This window comes from Caenorhabditis elegans, chromosome I, assembly GCF_000002985.6.
Source record: "Caenorhabditis elegans chromosome I".
Classification (NCBI taxonomy): Eukaryota; Metazoa; Nematoda; class Chromadorea; order Rhabditida; family Rhabditidae; genus Caenorhabditis; species Caenorhabditis elegans.
In genome coordinates this window covers 1211413-1228666 of record NC_003279.8, presented here as the reverse complement: position 1 = coordinate 1228666, position 17254 = coordinate 1211413, and the positions used below count along the sequence as shown (strand labels likewise).

At 37.3% G+C, this 17254-nt stretch overlaps 4 protein-coding genes across 6 annotated transcripts in view; 3 read left to right on the top strand and 1 right to left on the bottom strand.

Moving 5' to 3' along the window:
- The window catches only part of herc-1, a gene marked incomplete at both ends in the record, with an annotated part of 43235 nt that extends 26053 nt beyond the window's left edge, over positions 1 to 17182 (bottom strand). The window contains 5 exons of the mRNA NM_058433.6: positions 5840 to 5990; positions 7423 to 7620; positions 14688 to 14880; positions 15894 to 16093; positions 17079 to 17182. Of these exons, the coding sequence (NP_490834.1) occupies positions 5840 to 5990; positions 7423 to 7620; positions 14688 to 14880; positions 15894 to 16093; positions 17079 to 17172 (836 nt within the window). The remainder of the gene's footprint in view (positions 1 to 5839; positions 5991 to 7422; positions 7621 to 14687; positions 14881 to 15893; positions 16094 to 17078) is intronic.
- Positions 1855 to 4706, top strand: Y48G8AL.13 (TLC domain-containing protein; the record flags this gene model as incomplete). Of its 2 annotated transcripts, NM_058435.9 has the most annotated exons (4): positions 1855 to 2047; positions 3132 to 3491; positions 3889 to 4012; positions 4333 to 4706. In NM_058435.9, 4 exons carry the CDS (start codon positions 1869 to 1871, stop codon positions 4504 to 4506), a joined length of 837 nt encoding a protein of 278 aa, NP_490836.1. The 2 variants fall into 2 exon arrangements, with proteins under 2 accessions (NP_490836.1, NP_001293436.2); NM_001306507.4 differs by lacking the exon at positions 1855 to 2047 and having other exon boundaries at positions 3211 to 3491; positions 4333 to 4506.
- On the top strand, positions 9665 to 10240 carry Y48G8AL.12 (uncharacterized protein). Its single transcript, NM_058434.6, has 2 exons — positions 9665 to 9782; positions 10011 to 10240. Exons 1-2 carry the CDS (start codon positions 9691 to 9693, stop codon positions 10153 to 10155), a joined length of 237 nt encoding a protein of 78 aa, NP_490835.1. The 5' UTR covers positions 9665 to 9690; the 3' UTR covers positions 10156 to 10240.
- Positions 11322 to 13703, top strand: Y48G8AL.16. 2 transcript variants are annotated; one of them, NM_001392921.1, is made up of 2 exons: positions 11322 to 11495; positions 13481 to 13692. In NM_001392921.1, exons 1-2 carry the CDS (start codon positions 11404 to 11406, stop codon positions 13494 to 13496), a joined length of 108 nt encoding a protein of 35 aa, NP_001379342.1. In that variant the 5' UTR covers positions 11322 to 11403; the 3' UTR covers positions 13497 to 13692. The 2 variants fall into 2 exon arrangements, with proteins under 2 accessions (NP_001379342.1, NP_001248972.1); NM_001262043.2 differs by having other exon boundaries at positions 11387 to 11495; positions 13544 to 13703.
- Positions 17183 to 17254: the final 72 nt, after the last annotated feature.

The window sequence follows — 17254 nt, the reverse complement described above, 5'->3', positions numbered from 1 at the left end:
TTTTTGTAGATCAAACCGTGATGGGACAGCCTGACACCACGTGTTCGTCTTCAAACTTGAATTATGTGTGAATTGTGTGTGCGACAGTTTTTTTCCAACTGGAAAATCCAGATTTTGTAGGATTTTTTTTTTTGGTTTTTGCCGTCACAAATCAAATTCAATAAATCAGTTCTCCTTCCAATTTCCATTGAAAATTTCAATTTCCGGCCGATTTTTCCGATTTTGGAGTTATTTTCAATTATATATCGAGTAAAATTGCCAATATTCTTCCAGTTTTCCCATTTTTGGAGTTATTTTCCATGAAATTCCTCCAATATTGGAATGTGAATTTTCTTCCAATTTTGAAGTTCCTTTTTCAACTTTTTGAATTATTTTCCAATGAATTTCTATCGGAAATTGCCAATTTTCTTCCAATTTCTCCAATTTCGTTCGAAATTGTCAATTTCCATTTTCTAATTCCAAATTTCATTTAACCTTTCGAATTTCACTTCCAACTGCTTCTAGAACAGTCGGCGGTCGCAAAACGCGGCTGGTCAGGTGTTCGATATTGCCGATAACACACAATGTTGATTAGATTGTGTGTGTGTGTGTGTGTATAGTTCTTCGATTTTCAGACTGAACTCTATCGACTTTCAGCAGCAGCTCCCGTCTTGCTTGTTACTTCACGTCACTACCTCCGTTGTCAGTGACAAAGGCTCCATTTTTCACTCTTTTTCTCTGAATCTCGTGCCTCTTTCTGCGTCTCGTGCTCTTCGAGTTTTTTTTTCTCACTTTTTGCGGGGGTTTCGGGGGAAAACGCAGACTTGTGGCCGTTCAAAACTTTCATTTTTCAAAGAGTTTTTTTTTTGAAAACAGAAAACCGAAAGTTTTTGTTTGAACTTGGTCCTCCTGTGTTTATTCGTGTTCTCGTCTCACTTGAAAAGTAAGTAGTGTTTTCTTTTGGTATGTATTCCAATGAACGTTTCAGTTGTTCACATTCATTTCAAAGTATTACGGAAACACAGAAATTCTGAGAATGCGTATTGCACAACATATATGACGCGCAAAATATCTCATAGCGAAAACTAATCTTTAAATAACTACTGTAGCGCTCTTGTGTCGATTTACGGGCGCCGAGAGAAAAGCCGAGTCTGTAAATCGACACTACAATAGTCATTTGAAGAGTAGTTTTCGCTACGAGATATTTTGCGCGTCAAATAAGCTGTGCAGTACGCATTCTTAGAATCTTATGTTCCAATAATAGGCCACTTGTTATTGCTCTGCTCATTTATTTCGTTAGCTCCGTTATTCGGATGTGACTCATTTTGTGCTCAATTTCTAATTCCGGGTAGAAAATTTCGGATTTTTTGGGTGGCTTTTCCATCAATCCACTCGAAATTCGAGTTTTGGGCTTCCTCATCAAATTTTGGTGCAATTCTCCGGCTTGATCTACGTTGATCTACAAAAAATGCGGGAGAACAGACGCAGAGTTCTCAACTGATGTCACATTATTCCGGGCGAAAATTCGCGCCATTTTTCGTAGATCAAACTGTAATTGACACCACACCGTGATTCTTTTGTGTGAGGAAAAAATGCTTTTTTTGGCATCATTTTCCGTGCAATTTCTTGACTTTTGGAATAATTTTTCAATATTTTTCGAAAGAAAATTCGATTTTTTTCCAATTTCCACAGAACGTTCTCAAATTTTCTAGTGAGCACTCTGGTGAGTCTAAATTGTGAAAAGTTCAATTTCTCCAAAATTTTACGTTCAAAATTTGAATTTTTCACAATTTTTTAAAATGATTTTCTCACGTTTCTCGTAAAACCAACACAACCCTTGCACATTCATTCTAATCATTTCCCGCTTTTTCGCAGGTAAAACGACGACGATGAACAAGCTACTCGTGTGTGGAGTAGTGAGCGCAGCTCTTCGTGGCGAATATCTGCTGGCTCGCAGCATTGTTCGTCAGAAGCAACCCGAGTGGAGTGATAACAAGACCCGTCTCTTTGCGGTTCGTGTCGTCTCGTTCACACATGCACTCGTCTCTGCACTTGGATGCATTTTTAGGTGAGCACCGGGTTTTTTTAAAAGATCGTCCCATTACGGTTTGATCTACAAAAAAGGCGGGATTTTTTCGCCCAAGAAAATGTGACGTCAGCACGTTCAGTTGAGAACTCTGCGTCTCCTTTTCCCCCGCATTTTTTGTAGATCAACGTAGATCAAGCCGAAATGAGGCACTCTGGCACCACGTGGACGAAGAAAACTGCGAAAACTCTGCTCCAAATGGTTCTATGTCCAATTGTGGCATGTTTTTCCAAGGTATCATCATTGTGATAAGAATGATGGCGACATGACTCCTCGTACAATATTGTTTTATTGCGATATAAAAATGTTGCGAAAAGAAAAAAGTTTCAAGGAGTGATGAGCACAAATTGAAATGTGCTCGGTGAATCTGGGTCGTAGTCTAGTTGCAAGGTCAATAAATTCCAAATTTTCGTGACCGCGGAAGAAGAAAACTCGGCCACCGATTTGCATTATTTGGCTTTGTAGGCAAATGTTCTAAATATCATTCGAAAATTTGCACGATTTTGAACGTATAGACCGAAAAATTTCAAAACAATTTTTTATGGCGGTTCAAAATTTCGAAACAATTGCACGATTTTAGCTAAAATCTCGAATTTCGCCTACTTTTCTGTGCCGCATCTATCCGAAGTTGACTTTTTTGAAATTATCACTCTTTATTGCATATTTTGGTAGTTTATCTCATTTAATTTCGTTTATTTAGGTACATTTAAAGCCGATAGGTTACCAATTCGGCTTAAAATGTACCGTAATCAACGAAATTAAATGAGATAAACTACCAAAATATGCAATAAAGGATGATAATTTCAAAAAAAAAAGTCAACTTTGGATAGATGTGACACGGAAAAATGGGCAAAATTCGAGATTTTAACGAAAATCATTGTAATTTTTTAAAGAAGTTTTGAACCGCCATAAAAAATTTGAAACAATTTTGAAAAATTTCATTACGAAATTTGTTCAAAATCGTCTGAACAGTTAGTCCTCCTTTAAGAAAATATGGCAGAAACTGGCAAAAGCCTAGGTTTTGTGTTCTTTCTTGGAGCCAAAATCAAATTCTCCAATTTTGCAGCCTGCTGACCGACGTGAACTACGTCCGCGAGCCATATGACTACCATAAGGCGAACGCCGAGTACGTGTTCCTCTTCTCGATGGGCTACTTCATCTACGATCTGCTCGACATGCACATTCACGGCGAGTTGGAGAGCTCGAAGGAATATCTCATTCATCATTCGCTCGTCATCACCGCCTTCTCGATCATTCTGCTCAGCGGTCGCCTGTTCGGACTGGCGATGATCGCGTTGCTCGTCGAGATTCAGACCGTGTTCCTGCACTTGCGGACGATGGTTCGGTTGCTCTATGGATCGAAGCATATGCCTGCGTCGATTGATGTGCTTATCAATGCCAATATGATTTGTTTGTTCTTGTTTAGGTGAGTTGAAACTTTGTTTGAGAATTTGGGAGTTAGAGTGTCTCATTTCTGCTTGATCTACGTCGATCTACAAAAAATGCGGGAGAAGAGACGCGCAGAGTTGTCAACTGATTTCGCAAAACGTGCTGACGTCACATGTTTTTGGGCGAAAAATTCCCGCATTTTTTGTAGATCAAACTGTAATGGGACAGCATGGCACCGCGTGATTTCTGGAGTTATTTTCTACTGAAAATGTTGATTTTCATGAAATTCCTCCAATTTTGGAATGGGATTTTTCTCATTTTTCAATGGGACAGCCTTATACCACGTGGGAGTGTAGCTTTAAAAAGCAGCACCCGACGTTTCCCGGACTTCACGAGAGGGCTTCAAGATTCTAGTATATATCGAATCTTTTCAGACACTTGCCAGTGTGCTACTTGCTCTTCTACCTCATCGCCCAGGACGTCAAAGTTCCAATCTTGCTTAAGCTCTTCCTGGTCGGCGGGCTCACGTTCCTCGAGTACCATAATACTCATCTTACGGTAGGTCCCATTTCGGCTTGATCTACTTAGATCTACAAAAAATGCGGGAGTTGAGAGACGCAAAGTTCTCAACTGATTTCGCATGGTTAAGAACGTGTGCTGACGTCACACTTTTTTGAGCAAAAAAATTCCCGCATTTTTTGTAGATCAAACCGTAATGGGAGAGCCTGACACCCCGTATGGGTTTTTTTTTCGGTGCAGGAATAGAAAAAGTGGAAAATTTGCTATTTTCAACGTTTTTTGTTAGGATGGATGGAATTTTATGAATTTTTCACAACGAAAAATCAATGTTTCCCGAATCAAATTCTGAAATTCTTCAGATGGCAATGGCGAAATCGGACGGATTTTTCGGTCACGAACGACAGGCTCTCGACGAGGACAGCTGTGACCCGTTGGGATCTTTGAAGAAGGATCAGGAAGTGGAGCAGAAGCAGCAGCAGAAGTCGGAGCGATCGGAGCGATCGACGAAGACGACGGCGAAGAAAATCGAGTGAAAATTTTGAATAACGAATCAACGAACAACACCAGATCATCATCGTCATAAAAACATGTCTTCGCGGGGTGCTTCTTCTTACTTTTCCTTTTCTTTTTTTGCTTTTTTTGTCAGATTTTTATTTTAATACTTGTGTCTTCAGAGAATTGTGTGTGTGTGAGTGAATTGTATTGGTATGATTGAACAATGAATGTCTGGTTTCTTGACTACAAACTATAATAGTAAATTCGGCAAACCGGCAAATCGGCAATTTGACAATTTTAATTTGAAAACTTCCGGCAAACCGGCAAATTGCCGGAATTCGAAATTTCCGGCAAACCGCCAATTTGACAACTTTAGAATTTTAATTTGAAAACTTCCGGCAAACCGGCAAATTGCCGGAATTCGAAATTTCCGGCAAATTCGGCAAACCAGCATTTTGCCGAATTTAGAACTCAATTTTAATAAATTTATAATGATAAATTTAAAAAATTCCGGCAAATCGGCAATTTGACAATTTTAATTTAAAAACTTCCGGCAAACCGGCAAATTGTCGGTATTGAAAATATCCGGTAAATTCGGCAAACCGGCAATTTGCCGAATTTATAACTTAATTTTTTTAAATTTACAACTTAAATTTAAAAACTTCCGTCAAATCGGCAAACCGGCAATTTGACAACTTGAGAATTTTAATTTAAAAACTTCCGGCAAATCGGCAAAATGGTAACTTGTCGGAACTTAAAATTTCCGGCAAATCGGCAAATTGCCGGAATTGAAAATATCCGGCAAACCGGCAATTTGCCGGAATTGTAAATTTTCGGCAAATTTAGAACACTGGCAATTTGACAACTTGAGAATTTTAATTTAAAAACTTCCGGCAAATCGGCAAATTGCCGGAATTGAAATTTTCCGGAAAATCGGCAAATTGCCGGAGTTTAAAATATCCGGTAAACCGGCAGTTTTTTAACTTTAGAATTTAAATTTAAAAAATTCCGGCAAGTCGGCGAATTGCCGGAATTGAAAATTTCCGGCAAATTCGGCAAACCGGCAATTTGCCGAATTTAGAACTTAATTTTAATAAATTTATAATGATACATTTTAAAACTTCCGGCAAACCGTCAAACCGGCAAGTTGTCGGAATTGAAAATTTCCGGCAAACCGGCAAACCGGCAAGTTGCCGAATAGCTTTGAACTTTTTTCTTTTAATTTTTTGGACTTATATAAATTTGATATTAGAATTTAAATTAGATTAGTTTTATATTTAAAAAAAATTAAAGTATTTGTTAGAGCGGTTTTTTTTAGGAATTATTGAAAACTTTCACATTTTTTCGTTCAAAAAACTCGCGAAAACTAACTTTTTCCCAAAACCGCATTGACCGAGAGCATCGGAGCCAAATGAGAACGTTCTTCCACAATGGGTGAGGAGTACGGTATGATTATCACCGCAGGCCGCCTCAACAACGCCTAGGCCGTCCATTTGGTGAACATGTTGGACCGAGGTTTGGGCTGAAAAAGAATGGGATGATATGGGTATGACACGTTTTTTAACGATATTTTAGTACTATTTTAAAATTTATTTATCGATCCATGAATTTTTGCAAAAAATTTGGTCGCACAGAAAATGGGGCGGAGCGTAGCTTTCGCAACACTGCCGCACGGTGTTTGCCTCCGCCTCTTAAATAATTTTCGGTATAATGTTTAGTGAATAACTACCGTAATCATATCAGGAGTGGTTTTTTTTAGAAAATACCGAAATTTTAATTTTTAGTGAATCTCGGTATATTTTATGTTTCAATTTGGTGGAAAATTATTCTTTTAAAAAATTATCAGAAAATTTTGAATAAATATTATTACTATTAAAATTTATTTATCGATCCATGAATTTTTGCAAAAAATTTTGTCGCACAGAAAATGGGGCGGAGCGTGGCTTTCGCAACACTGCCGCACGGTGTTTGCCTCCGCCCCACTTTCCACTGTTCTTTCTTATTGATTTTTTCAATAAATTTTCAATTTTACGTGTTTTTTTCTCTTTTTTTTCAAATGAAAACGTTATCCAATTTGAAAAAAGAGAAAAATACAAGTAAAATTGGAAATTTTATTGAAAAAATCAACAAGAAAAGCAGTGGAAAAGAGACGGGAAACCGTGCGGCAGTGTTGCGGAAGCTACGCTCCGCCCCATTTTCTGTGCGACAAAAATTTTTGCAAAATTCATGGATCGATAAATAAATTTTAATAGTAATAATATTTATTCAAAATTTTCTGATAATTTTTAATTTTTAATCAAATATACCGAGATTCACAAAAAATTAAAATTTCGGTATTTTCTAAAAAAAACCACTCCTGATATGATTACGGTAGTTATTCACTAAACATTATACCGAAAATTATTTAAAAAAATTTTTTTCAGTTATCACCCTTATGGTTACGGTAACAATAATTATGTATTTAAAATTAATTTTTTTTTGAATTTTTCAAAATGTATTTTTATTAAAATTGATTTGCGGTATCAATTCTGAAAAATGTCAGAATTTTAGAAAATTTTGTAACTGAACGTTATTACGGTAACACAAAACTCTGAGAATGCGTACTGAACAACATATATTTGACGCGCAAAATATCTCGTAGCGAAAACTACGGTAATTCTTTAAATGACTACTGTAGGTCGATTTACGGGCTCGATTTTCATTTTTCCTTCGCCAAAATCGAGATTCCGTAAATCGACACTACAGTAGTAATTTAAAGAATTACTGTAGTTTTCGATACGAGATATTTTGCGCGTCAAATATGTTGTGCAATACGCATTTGCAGAATTTTGTGTTACCGTAATAGTCAACTACATTAAACAGCATTAGCTTGTATTTAAAATTCTGGCTTTTTTTAAAATAAATACATTAAAAAAAAAAATTTTCCTATCAAAAATAACAAAAAAAAAACTCACGCCGCAAATCATCAATTCCAAGTTCGCCGGAATTATTTTGTCCCCACGTGAAAACTGCTCCGGACGCCGATAGAGCAAGACAGTGACGTGCTCCGGCGAGTACTCGAACAATTGGAACTCCACTGAGTTGCTCGACGGGCTCGGGACGATGAATGCACCGACCATCGGCTTGTTCTCCCCAAACGAACACTCGACCGCCTGGAAATAAAGCAATTGTGGAAAATGGAAACTGCTGATTGCTGAATATTTTCAAATTTGGCAATTGACGAATTAATGTTTTTTAACTTTTAAATTTTTTTATTTCTGTGTGCCGATTTTCAGTTTGCCGATTTTCCAGAAAAAAATCGTTTGCACCCCTGCTTTAAATTTCATGTTGAGCGTTAAAAAAAGCATAGTTTTTTAGCGGTTCAAAATTTCAAAAAAAAAAAAAAAAGAGTTTTGTGACCGATTGTGGCCGAAAATATTTATAAATCAAGTAACTTGCTAATTACTTAGTAGTAATAGTACTTTTTGTAAACATGGGCACAATTACAAAATTGAATTAAAGCTGCATTTTCCCGAAATTTTGAATCAAATTATGAACTTCAGAAGAATGTTTGTGAATTTATTGACAAGCCTCATGACTTCTGAGGTCATATTCCAAGATTTTACAGCGTTCAGCTTTAACTCTTCTTGTTGTAAAACTTTCTCGGTTTCTGGGAATCGCAAAATTTCAATCTTGAATGTATTAAAGGTGAAGTACCGAAATTTGAGACTTTGTTTTTTTAGACCCAAATTGGTCCAAAACTACCGAATTTCGTAATAAGACGTTCTGAAAATGTCTCAAAAAAAAAGCTATATGGTGGTTCAAAGTTCGGGAAAATAGGGCACATATTCAGCTAAAATCAAATTTTTTTCCAACTTCTCGGTGTCGCAACGTCTGGAACCTAACTTTTATTTATTCATCACTTTTTAATAAATATTGTGGTCTTTGATTGGGCGTTTATTCGTTGATTTAGGTACATTTTCAGTCAGTGGGGCACAAATAAAAGATGCATTTACATTTTGTGCCCCACTGACCGTAAATGTACTTAAATCTACGAATAAAAGCCCAATCAAAGACCACAATATTTATTAAAAAGTGATGAATAAATAAAAGCTAGGTTCCAGACGTTGCGACACCGAGAAGTTGGAAAAAAATTTGATTTTAGCTGAATATGTGCCCTATTTTCCCGAACTTTGAACCACCATATAGCTTTTTTTTTTGAGACATTTTCAGAACGTCTTATTACGAAATTCGGTAGTTTTGGACCAATTTGGGTCTAAAAAAACAAAGTCTCAAATTTCGGTACTCCACCTTTAAATGCGTTTTTTTTCTTTTTTCGCTCAATTTTAACATACTATCAATACATAAATGGAATTTCACTTAAAGAATTACCGTAGTTTTTTGTTAAAAAAGCAAAGTCTCAAATTTCGGTACTCCACCTTTAAAATGCAAATATGCATTCAAAAACCTTCTGAACGGGATATTTTGAATACATCCTCAAATAGTGTAAAGACTTTTTTAAAAATAAGTTCACAAGTAATTTAGTTGGTTATAATACATTTTTCCAATTTACAATATTCACGCGGTGCCAGGGGCTATCCCATTACGATTTGATCTACAAAAAACGCGGGATTTTTTCGCCTGAAAAAAAATGCGACTTCAGCACGTTCTTAACCATGCGAAATCAGTTGAGAACTCTCCCGCATTTTTTGTAGATCAAGGTAGATCAAGCCGAAATGAGACACTCTGACATTACGTGGAAATTCTATACTTCATTCTGCTTTTATCACACACATATCATCATCATCATCACCACCATTGCCGCCAAAAATTCTTGTTTCAAATTGTTCTATAATCCTAATCTTTTCTAATCTTTGCACCTTTTTAATGATGCCAGTCGTCAATTTGTATTGATAAGCAGCAAAACAACATATATAATTGGCGCGCGTATCGAAATCGCTTTGATAATTATTAGCTAGCTAAGTGGATCACCTCAAGGACGGCGAAATTCCCTGCCCGTGAAGAAACGAACTTGTCCCCGAATCCAGTTCTTCCATTTTTCTGTGTTGCATTTTTTAGAAGGGAAAAAATCCATGCCGCACCGAATTAAGAAGCTTTATTGTAAAGTTGGTCCAAAAACCGTCTAGATGGGAGGAGAGAAGAAAGATCAACGTCATTTACGGGAAGGTATAAAAGCAAGGAATCGGCAAGCAGTTCCAGCAAATTCTTCCAACAATCAGAAAATGAGATTCTTCATTCTTTTCACCTCAATGATCGCCGCCTCATCGGCCTTCCTCTTCCCATCCGCAGGAGGAGGTGGTGGAGGTTGTGGATGGTAAGTTACTCTTCCATACAGCCGGCATACTCACATAGTGCCAGGCTGTCCTATTAGGGTTTGATCTACAAAAAATGCGGGAGTTTTTTTGCCCAAAAAATTTGACATCAGCACACGTTCTTAACCATACGAAATCAGTAGAGAAATCTGCGTCTCTTCTCCCGCATTTTTTGTAGATCAACGTAGATCATGGCACCACGTGCATACTCCAACTCTGTCGATTTTCAGCGGTGCCCCACCACCACCACCAGCCTGTGCTCCACCACCGGCTCCAGCTTGCGGAGGAGGAGCTCCACCACCACCAGCCTACGCTGCTCCAGCTCCATCATACGGAGCCCCAGCCGGAGGAGCCTACCCAGTCGGAGGACGTTAAGAAGAAGCGATTTAAAAGAAGGATATAAGTGTGTGTGTATATTTACGATGACTATTTAAATAAAAATTTTTGGCATGGTTCTAAAAACTTTAAAAACATTTTCACGACGTTTCAACCGTATTAAGCATTCTGACAAAAGACCCACAAATAAATAAGTCGTGGTCAGTGCCTTAGCCGCTTCCAACAAAACCGTTCAGGAGCGAAACTATTTAATAAGTCCAAGAAGGATCATAGTTCGGAGCATATTTGTTCTGAACAAAAAAAAACCAACAAAGCTAGGCTCTGTATAAGGAATACTACGAAAATATTAGGAGGCACCATGTTTTCAAGATCTGTTCAAAAACAAGATCTATGAAAATAAGATCTACGTTTTCAGAATCTGGCACCGTGCTAACTGTGGTTTTCGCACGTGGTGCCAGGCCATCACGGTTTGTTTGATCTACAAAAAATGCGGGATTTTTTCTCCAGAAAAGTTGTGACGTCAGAACACTCTTAACCATGCCAAATCAGTTCAGAACTCTGCGTCTTATTTCCCGCATTTTTTTTAGATCTAAGTAGATCAAGCCAAAATGAGACACTCTGACACCACGTGGAACAGTATTTCACATGCTAGAAGTCGGATTTCAACAATATGAAAGGTCAAAGATAAGGGAAACTCGGCGGCGACCGACTTTTTTCTGTAGAGGCTTTGATTTCTCAAATTGGTTATAGAACACCTTTAAAACAATATTTTTGACATATCACAGTATCCTGAGCTCCTTGGAAAATTCATTCAAATCCAAACTTCTTCATGTCAGAATTGTTCAAGAATGACCTGCTGCTACTGCTGCTGATGTTTCATACAAAATCTATTCACTTTCACAGCAGACAAAAAGAAGCAGATAAAAACTATTTGGAACACGACCACCACCCGGAATAATGGGATCTAGAAACCATTCAACCGAACCATCTCTTCTCTGCAAGATTGCACCTTGAGACAACACCACCGCCGTCATCGAAACAACATTGAATCGTAAAGTGACTTCTTGATGTGAAACTTGGTCGCGGCACCAACCTTCTCCTAGCGTAAAAAAGCGTAAAAATCGTGTACAGGAGGTGTACTAGATGGGCGGAGAGATCAATTAGACGGATGGAGGAGGGGATGATGCAGCTTCCAAGCTTCTTCTAACGTGCAAATTAACACAATCCGTATAAAAGAACGCCTTAGGCAGGTGGAAAGGACAAGCAACTCTTCCGTCAATTCAAATCATGAGATTCTTCATTCTTTTCACCTCAATGATCGCCGCCTCATCGGCCTTCCTCTTCCCATCCGCCGGAGGAGGTGGTGGAGGTTGTGGATGGTAAGTTACTTTTCCATTAGGGCTGTGCGGATAATAGCCGATGTTAACCGAATTCGCGAATTCGATTTTTTCCGTTTTTTCTTATTAAAACTGATAAATTAATATTTTTTGCAGATGCTAAGACAATTTCTAAGTGAAAAAATTGTGTATTCAGTCGGCAAGTAGCGGTGAAAGTGGACGATGCAATATGATGGATTACGGGAATACCAAAACTAAACTTTTTTCCCAAAAATGATACATATGCTGCTTATATGTTGAAAGTACCTGATTTTCATAACGAGACCGCTGAAAAAGTTTTGAGATTTTCAAAATTCAACATTTTGTGCGAAAATCTCTACTTTTTCACCAAAAAAGTTGAATTTTGAAAATCTCAAAACTTTTTCAGCGGTCTCGTTATGAAAATCAGGTACTTTCAACATATAAGCAGCATATGTATCATATTTGGGAAAAAGTTTAGTTTTGGTATTCCCGTAATCCATCATGTTACAATGTCCACTTTCACCGCTACTTGCCGACTGAATACACAATTTTTTCACTTAGAAATTGTTTTAGCATCTGCAAAAAATATTTATTTATCAGTTTTAATAAGAAAAAAACGGGAAAAATCGGTGAAAAACACAAGAAAACACGCGGAAATCAAAGCAAGTACATAATGTCGTAAAATTCGGTGTATTGTGTGCAAACGACGATTTTTCGCATTTTTTCTCGGGCCTCGTTCGAAAAAAGTTGCAGTGTTATAGCCGATTTTTATTACGGGAACAACAAATCATGAGAATGCGTACGTGGAGCATTTTATTTGACGCGCGATATCTCTTAGCGAAAACTACAGTAAGAACTTAACTAACAGTAGTAACAATAGTTATTTGAGTTCTTACTGTAGTTTTCGCTAAAAGAGATATCGCGCGTCAAATAAAATGCTCCACGTACGCATTCTCATGATTTATTGTTCCCGTAATAGCCGAATTCGCCGATTGGCTATTTCGGCGAATTCCACTCACACATTTTTTTTTTGGAAAACAAAATGTTGTGGATTTGTATGATTTTTTCTATTTGAACACAGTCGTTCATTTCTGAATTTGTTGCTCACAAGGGAAGTATTTCAACTTAATCCCGTACTTCTGAATGAAACCTATGCCATTTCGAAGAAGACCCTTTCAGTAGGCTCCTACAAAAAATTTAGCGGCAGAGGAGCACTTTAAATTGGAAAAAAGTCTCTGCGTCCTCTCATTTTCCAATGTTATTTCTCACGTCCCTATATATTTAAATAGATATCAAAGAGTCACGTTTTCTGGTTTTTGTCATTTATTTCATTTACAAGAAAAATTGTCGTCGAATGACCGAGTGGTTAGCGAGTTTGATTAATATTTTTTAAGTCTGGGGTTCGACCCGGAGGGGTGCCGATTTTTTTCCAAAATTGGTTTTTGCAGTTCCGAAAAATCTCAAAAAATTTTTCATTGTGTAAAAACACCCAGTTTTGATCTTAAATAACTTTGAAAACTTTTCTGAAATTTTTTTTTAAAAAATTATATTCACTGAAAAATTTTGCCATGGACTTGTTCAAAAAATTTCAGATTTTTTAGAAAATTTTAAAAAATTCCAAAAAAAAAATTCCGAGTGCTCTCCGGCCCCTGAGCATCCTAGAAATCTACAAAAATCTACAAAAATTCACATTTGGAACCATTTTACGGGCCTTGAAAGTTGTGAAAAAATGCACTGAAAAGTTTTCAGAGCGACTTTTTCCCAGGTCAAAGTGCTCCTCTGCCGCTAAATTTTTTGTAGTGACCTACTTAAAGAGTCTTCTTCGAAATGACATAGGTTTCATTCGGAAGTCCGGGATTATGTTGAAATACTTCCCTTGTCAATAACAGTGAAAAAATCAACCTGAATGAACAGAAAGAACGAAAAAAGCTTAACCAGATGAATAGAATATTTTCTGAATTCGTCGAATTCGCCGAAAATTAGCCGATCTGACCGATTGATTTTAGCCGAATTAGCCGTTAGCCGAAAAAATCGGTTATCTCCTCCGCACACCCCTGTTTTCCATACAGCCAGCATACTGCCTACGCTGCTCCAGCTCCATCATACGGAGCCCCAGCCGGAGGAGCCTACCCAGTCGGAGGACGTTAAGAAGAAGCGATTTAAAAGAAGGATATAAGTGTGTGTGTATATTTACGATGACTATTTAAATAAATTGTTTTTTTTTCTAAAGGAAAATTTCAAAACAAAAAGTAAATATTTAATCAAGATTCTTTGAAAATTCGAAATATCAACAAAAAAATTTAACAATTCCTAAAGTCTCATTTCGGCTTGATCTACGCAGATCTACAAAAATGCGATAGAAGAGACGCAGAGTTCTCAACTGATTTCGCATGGCTAAGAACGTGATGACGTCACATTTTCTTTGGTAAAAAATCCCGCATTTTTTGTAGATCAAACCGCAATGGGACAGCCTGGCACCACGTGAATAGTTCAGGTACTGAAACTTATGAAAATATATAAATAAAAGCGAGAAAAATTCGCTAAAATCAAGAAAAGTAGTAGCTGAAATTGAATTTTTCCCCTGATTCAAACCATTTTCATAAGCGTGGAAAATTTGAAAAATGAGCGCGGCAATTCAAATTTCAATTCAGAATTGATCGGTTTTTCTCTGGATTTCCATGATTTTTTGGTCGTCGTTGGTACAAAAATTATTAAAAGCAACAAAAAATGCTTCAAAATTAGCAAAAATTAGCAAAAAATTTCGCCGCCAATTCCTAACGAGACCCAACTTTTCTTTTGGCGTTGAAGCGGGATTACATTTTTATTTTTTATTTTCAAAAAAATCCAGCTTTCCGTTTTTGCAAATTATTCGAAAACAAATATTCCTTCAAAAGACGAAAAGTTTATTTTTCCTAAACTACAGTAATCCTACAGTACTACTACAGTACTCCTACAGTACCCCTACAGTACTACTACAGTACCCCGACCATATCCCCCCCACTAACCCCAAACCAATATCCATTCAAAAGAGAAAAAGTCAAATTTCCCTAAACTACAGTAATCCTACCGTACTCCTACAGTACCCCTACAGTACTACTACAGTACCCCGACCATATCCCCTTACTAAATTTTTCAATTTTTCAGGTTTTTGAGATACTTTTTGGACTTTTCCAGCAAAAATTTGAATTTTTTCACAAATTTCCAAATTTCTACCTTCATCCAACGCAATACAATGATTGGATCCAGACGCCACTTGTACAATATCATTAATCTCTTGAACACGTCGTGGTGTTCCCTGCCACGTGAATTTACTCTCCATTCCGAGTTGTCCGTGCTCATTGGAGCCCCAAGCGAAGACACGCCCATCGTCGGTTACGGAGACTGTGTGAGAACGGCCAGCAGAGATCTGAAAAATGGAATTTCTACGAGAAGGCGATCTATGGAAATTGGCTCTGCGAAAAGGAGATCCACGGAAAATGGATCTGAAGTAAGGGAATTTATGAAAAAAGCATCTACGAGAAGGTGATCAACCAGATGGGGATCTATGAGAAGGGGATCTGCGAGATTATTATTTTCGAAAATCGAATCTACGAAAGGGAGATTATACGGAAAGGCTATCTTTGAAAATGGGATCTACGAAAGGGGGAATTCTACGGAAATGGGATCTACGAGAAGGAGATCTACGGAGAGGGTAATTATGGAAAAAATCTACATTAAAGGCAAAAAGGGATCTATGGAAAATATATGTACAAAAAAGAGCATCTACGAAACGGAGATCTACGAGAAGAGAATCTACAAAAAAAGGGATCTGGGAGAAGAGGATCTAGGAATTAGCCATTCTACGAGAGGAGAATCTATGGAAAAGGATCTACAAAACGTCGTTCTGCGTAAAGGAGATCTCCGAGAAGGGAAGTCTATGGAAGGCAGATCTATGAAAAGAGAATTTACAAAAAAGAGAGCTGCGAGAAGGGTGATCTACGAAAAGAAGATCTACGGCAAAGGAATCTTCGAGAAGGGAGCTTGCACGAAACAGAGATCTACGAAACGGGAACCAAAATTAATTCTATGAGAAGGAGATTTACGAGAAGTGAATCTACCAAAAGAGTATCTGGGAGAAGAGGATCTAGAAATTTGCTATTCTACGAGAAGGGGATCAACAAGACGGAGATCTACGAAACGGGGATCTACGAGAAGAGAATTTACGCAAATGGGAACTATGGGAAGAGGATCTGCGAGATGGAAATCTAAGAAAAGGGGATTCCACGGAAAAAGAGTTTACAAAAATGAGATCTACGGGATTTTCTCGCCAAAAACTAGGGAAAAACGAAAAATTTTTTATTTTTCAAATGTTATTTAGCGAAAAAATATGGTAAAATCATTTTCTAATGGATTTTCGCCAAAAAAAAAACTCAAAGTTACCTGAATAATTTTCGCACTGCTTGTCCAAGAAACCGGATAAATCGAAAAAGAACCCTCAGTCCGACTGCCTCGTCCCAATTGTCCATCCATATTACTACCAACACTCCACATTTTGCCATCTTTTGTCAGGAATACTGTATGTTGTTCACCACACGTGACTGACGTCACTGCGGTTCCATCCATATCATTTGGAGCGCCAACTGAAATTTTGAACAATTTTCAGAGAAAATTCCGAGACGATTTTAAACTATTTTCACACAGTTTTTAAACAAATATTCAAAAAAAAAGAGTTTTTTAAAGATGCATACAATTTTGCTCCAAAGTAATCAATTTTTTTTCGTTAGGCAAATTGCCGATTTGCTGGAAATTTTCATTTTAGGCAAATTGCCGATTTGCCGGAAATTTTAATTTCTGGCTTTTTGCCGATTTGCCGGAATCTATCATTTTTGAAAAATTGCCGATTTGCCGGAATCTCTCATTTTCGGCAAATTGCCGATTTCCGGAAATTTTAAGTTCTGGCTTTTTGCCGGTTTGCCGGAATCTATCATTTTCGGCAAATTGCCGATTTGCCGGAAATTTTAATTTCTGGCTTTTTGCCGATTTGCCGGAATCTATCATTTTTGACAAATTGCCGATTTGCCGGAATCTCTCATTTTCGGCAAATTGCCGATTTCCGGAAATTTTAATTTTAGGCAAATTGTGGATTTGCAGAAAATTTTAATTTCTGGCTTTTTGCCGATTTGCCGGAATCTATCATTTTTGACAACTTGCCGATTTGCCGGAATCTTTCATTTTAGGAAAATTGCCGATTTGCCGGAACCTTTCATTTTAGGAAAATTGCCGATTTCCGGAACCTTTCATTTTAGGCAAATTGCCGATTTGCCGGAAATTTTCATTTTAGGCATATTGCCGATTTGCCGGAAATTTTCATTTTAGGCAAATTGTCGATATGCAGAAAATTTTAATTTCTGGCTTTTTGCCGGTTTGCCGGAATCTTCCATTTCCGGCAAAATGTCGGTTTGCCATTATTTCTTTAAAAAAGTTTTTTTTAAAGTTTTGTGAAAGATTTACAAAAATCTTCCAATTGTTTTTTTTTCATCCGAAATTTTTTAATTTTTAAAATTTAATTTCGGAATTAATTTTTTTTTCTGTTTTCTAATTTCTGCAACAAAAATAGCTCCGTACTAATTCTCTCGGGAACTTGAATCGTCGACTCGGAGAGCCGAACGCCGAGCTGTCCCTCGCCCGTGTGTCCACATCCGAGCAGCTCAGCTCGCATTTTCTGAAATCTGATTTTTTTAACAATTAAATTTTAAAAAAACAATCTAGAAAATATCATAGTGTGATCTCAACAACTTTAG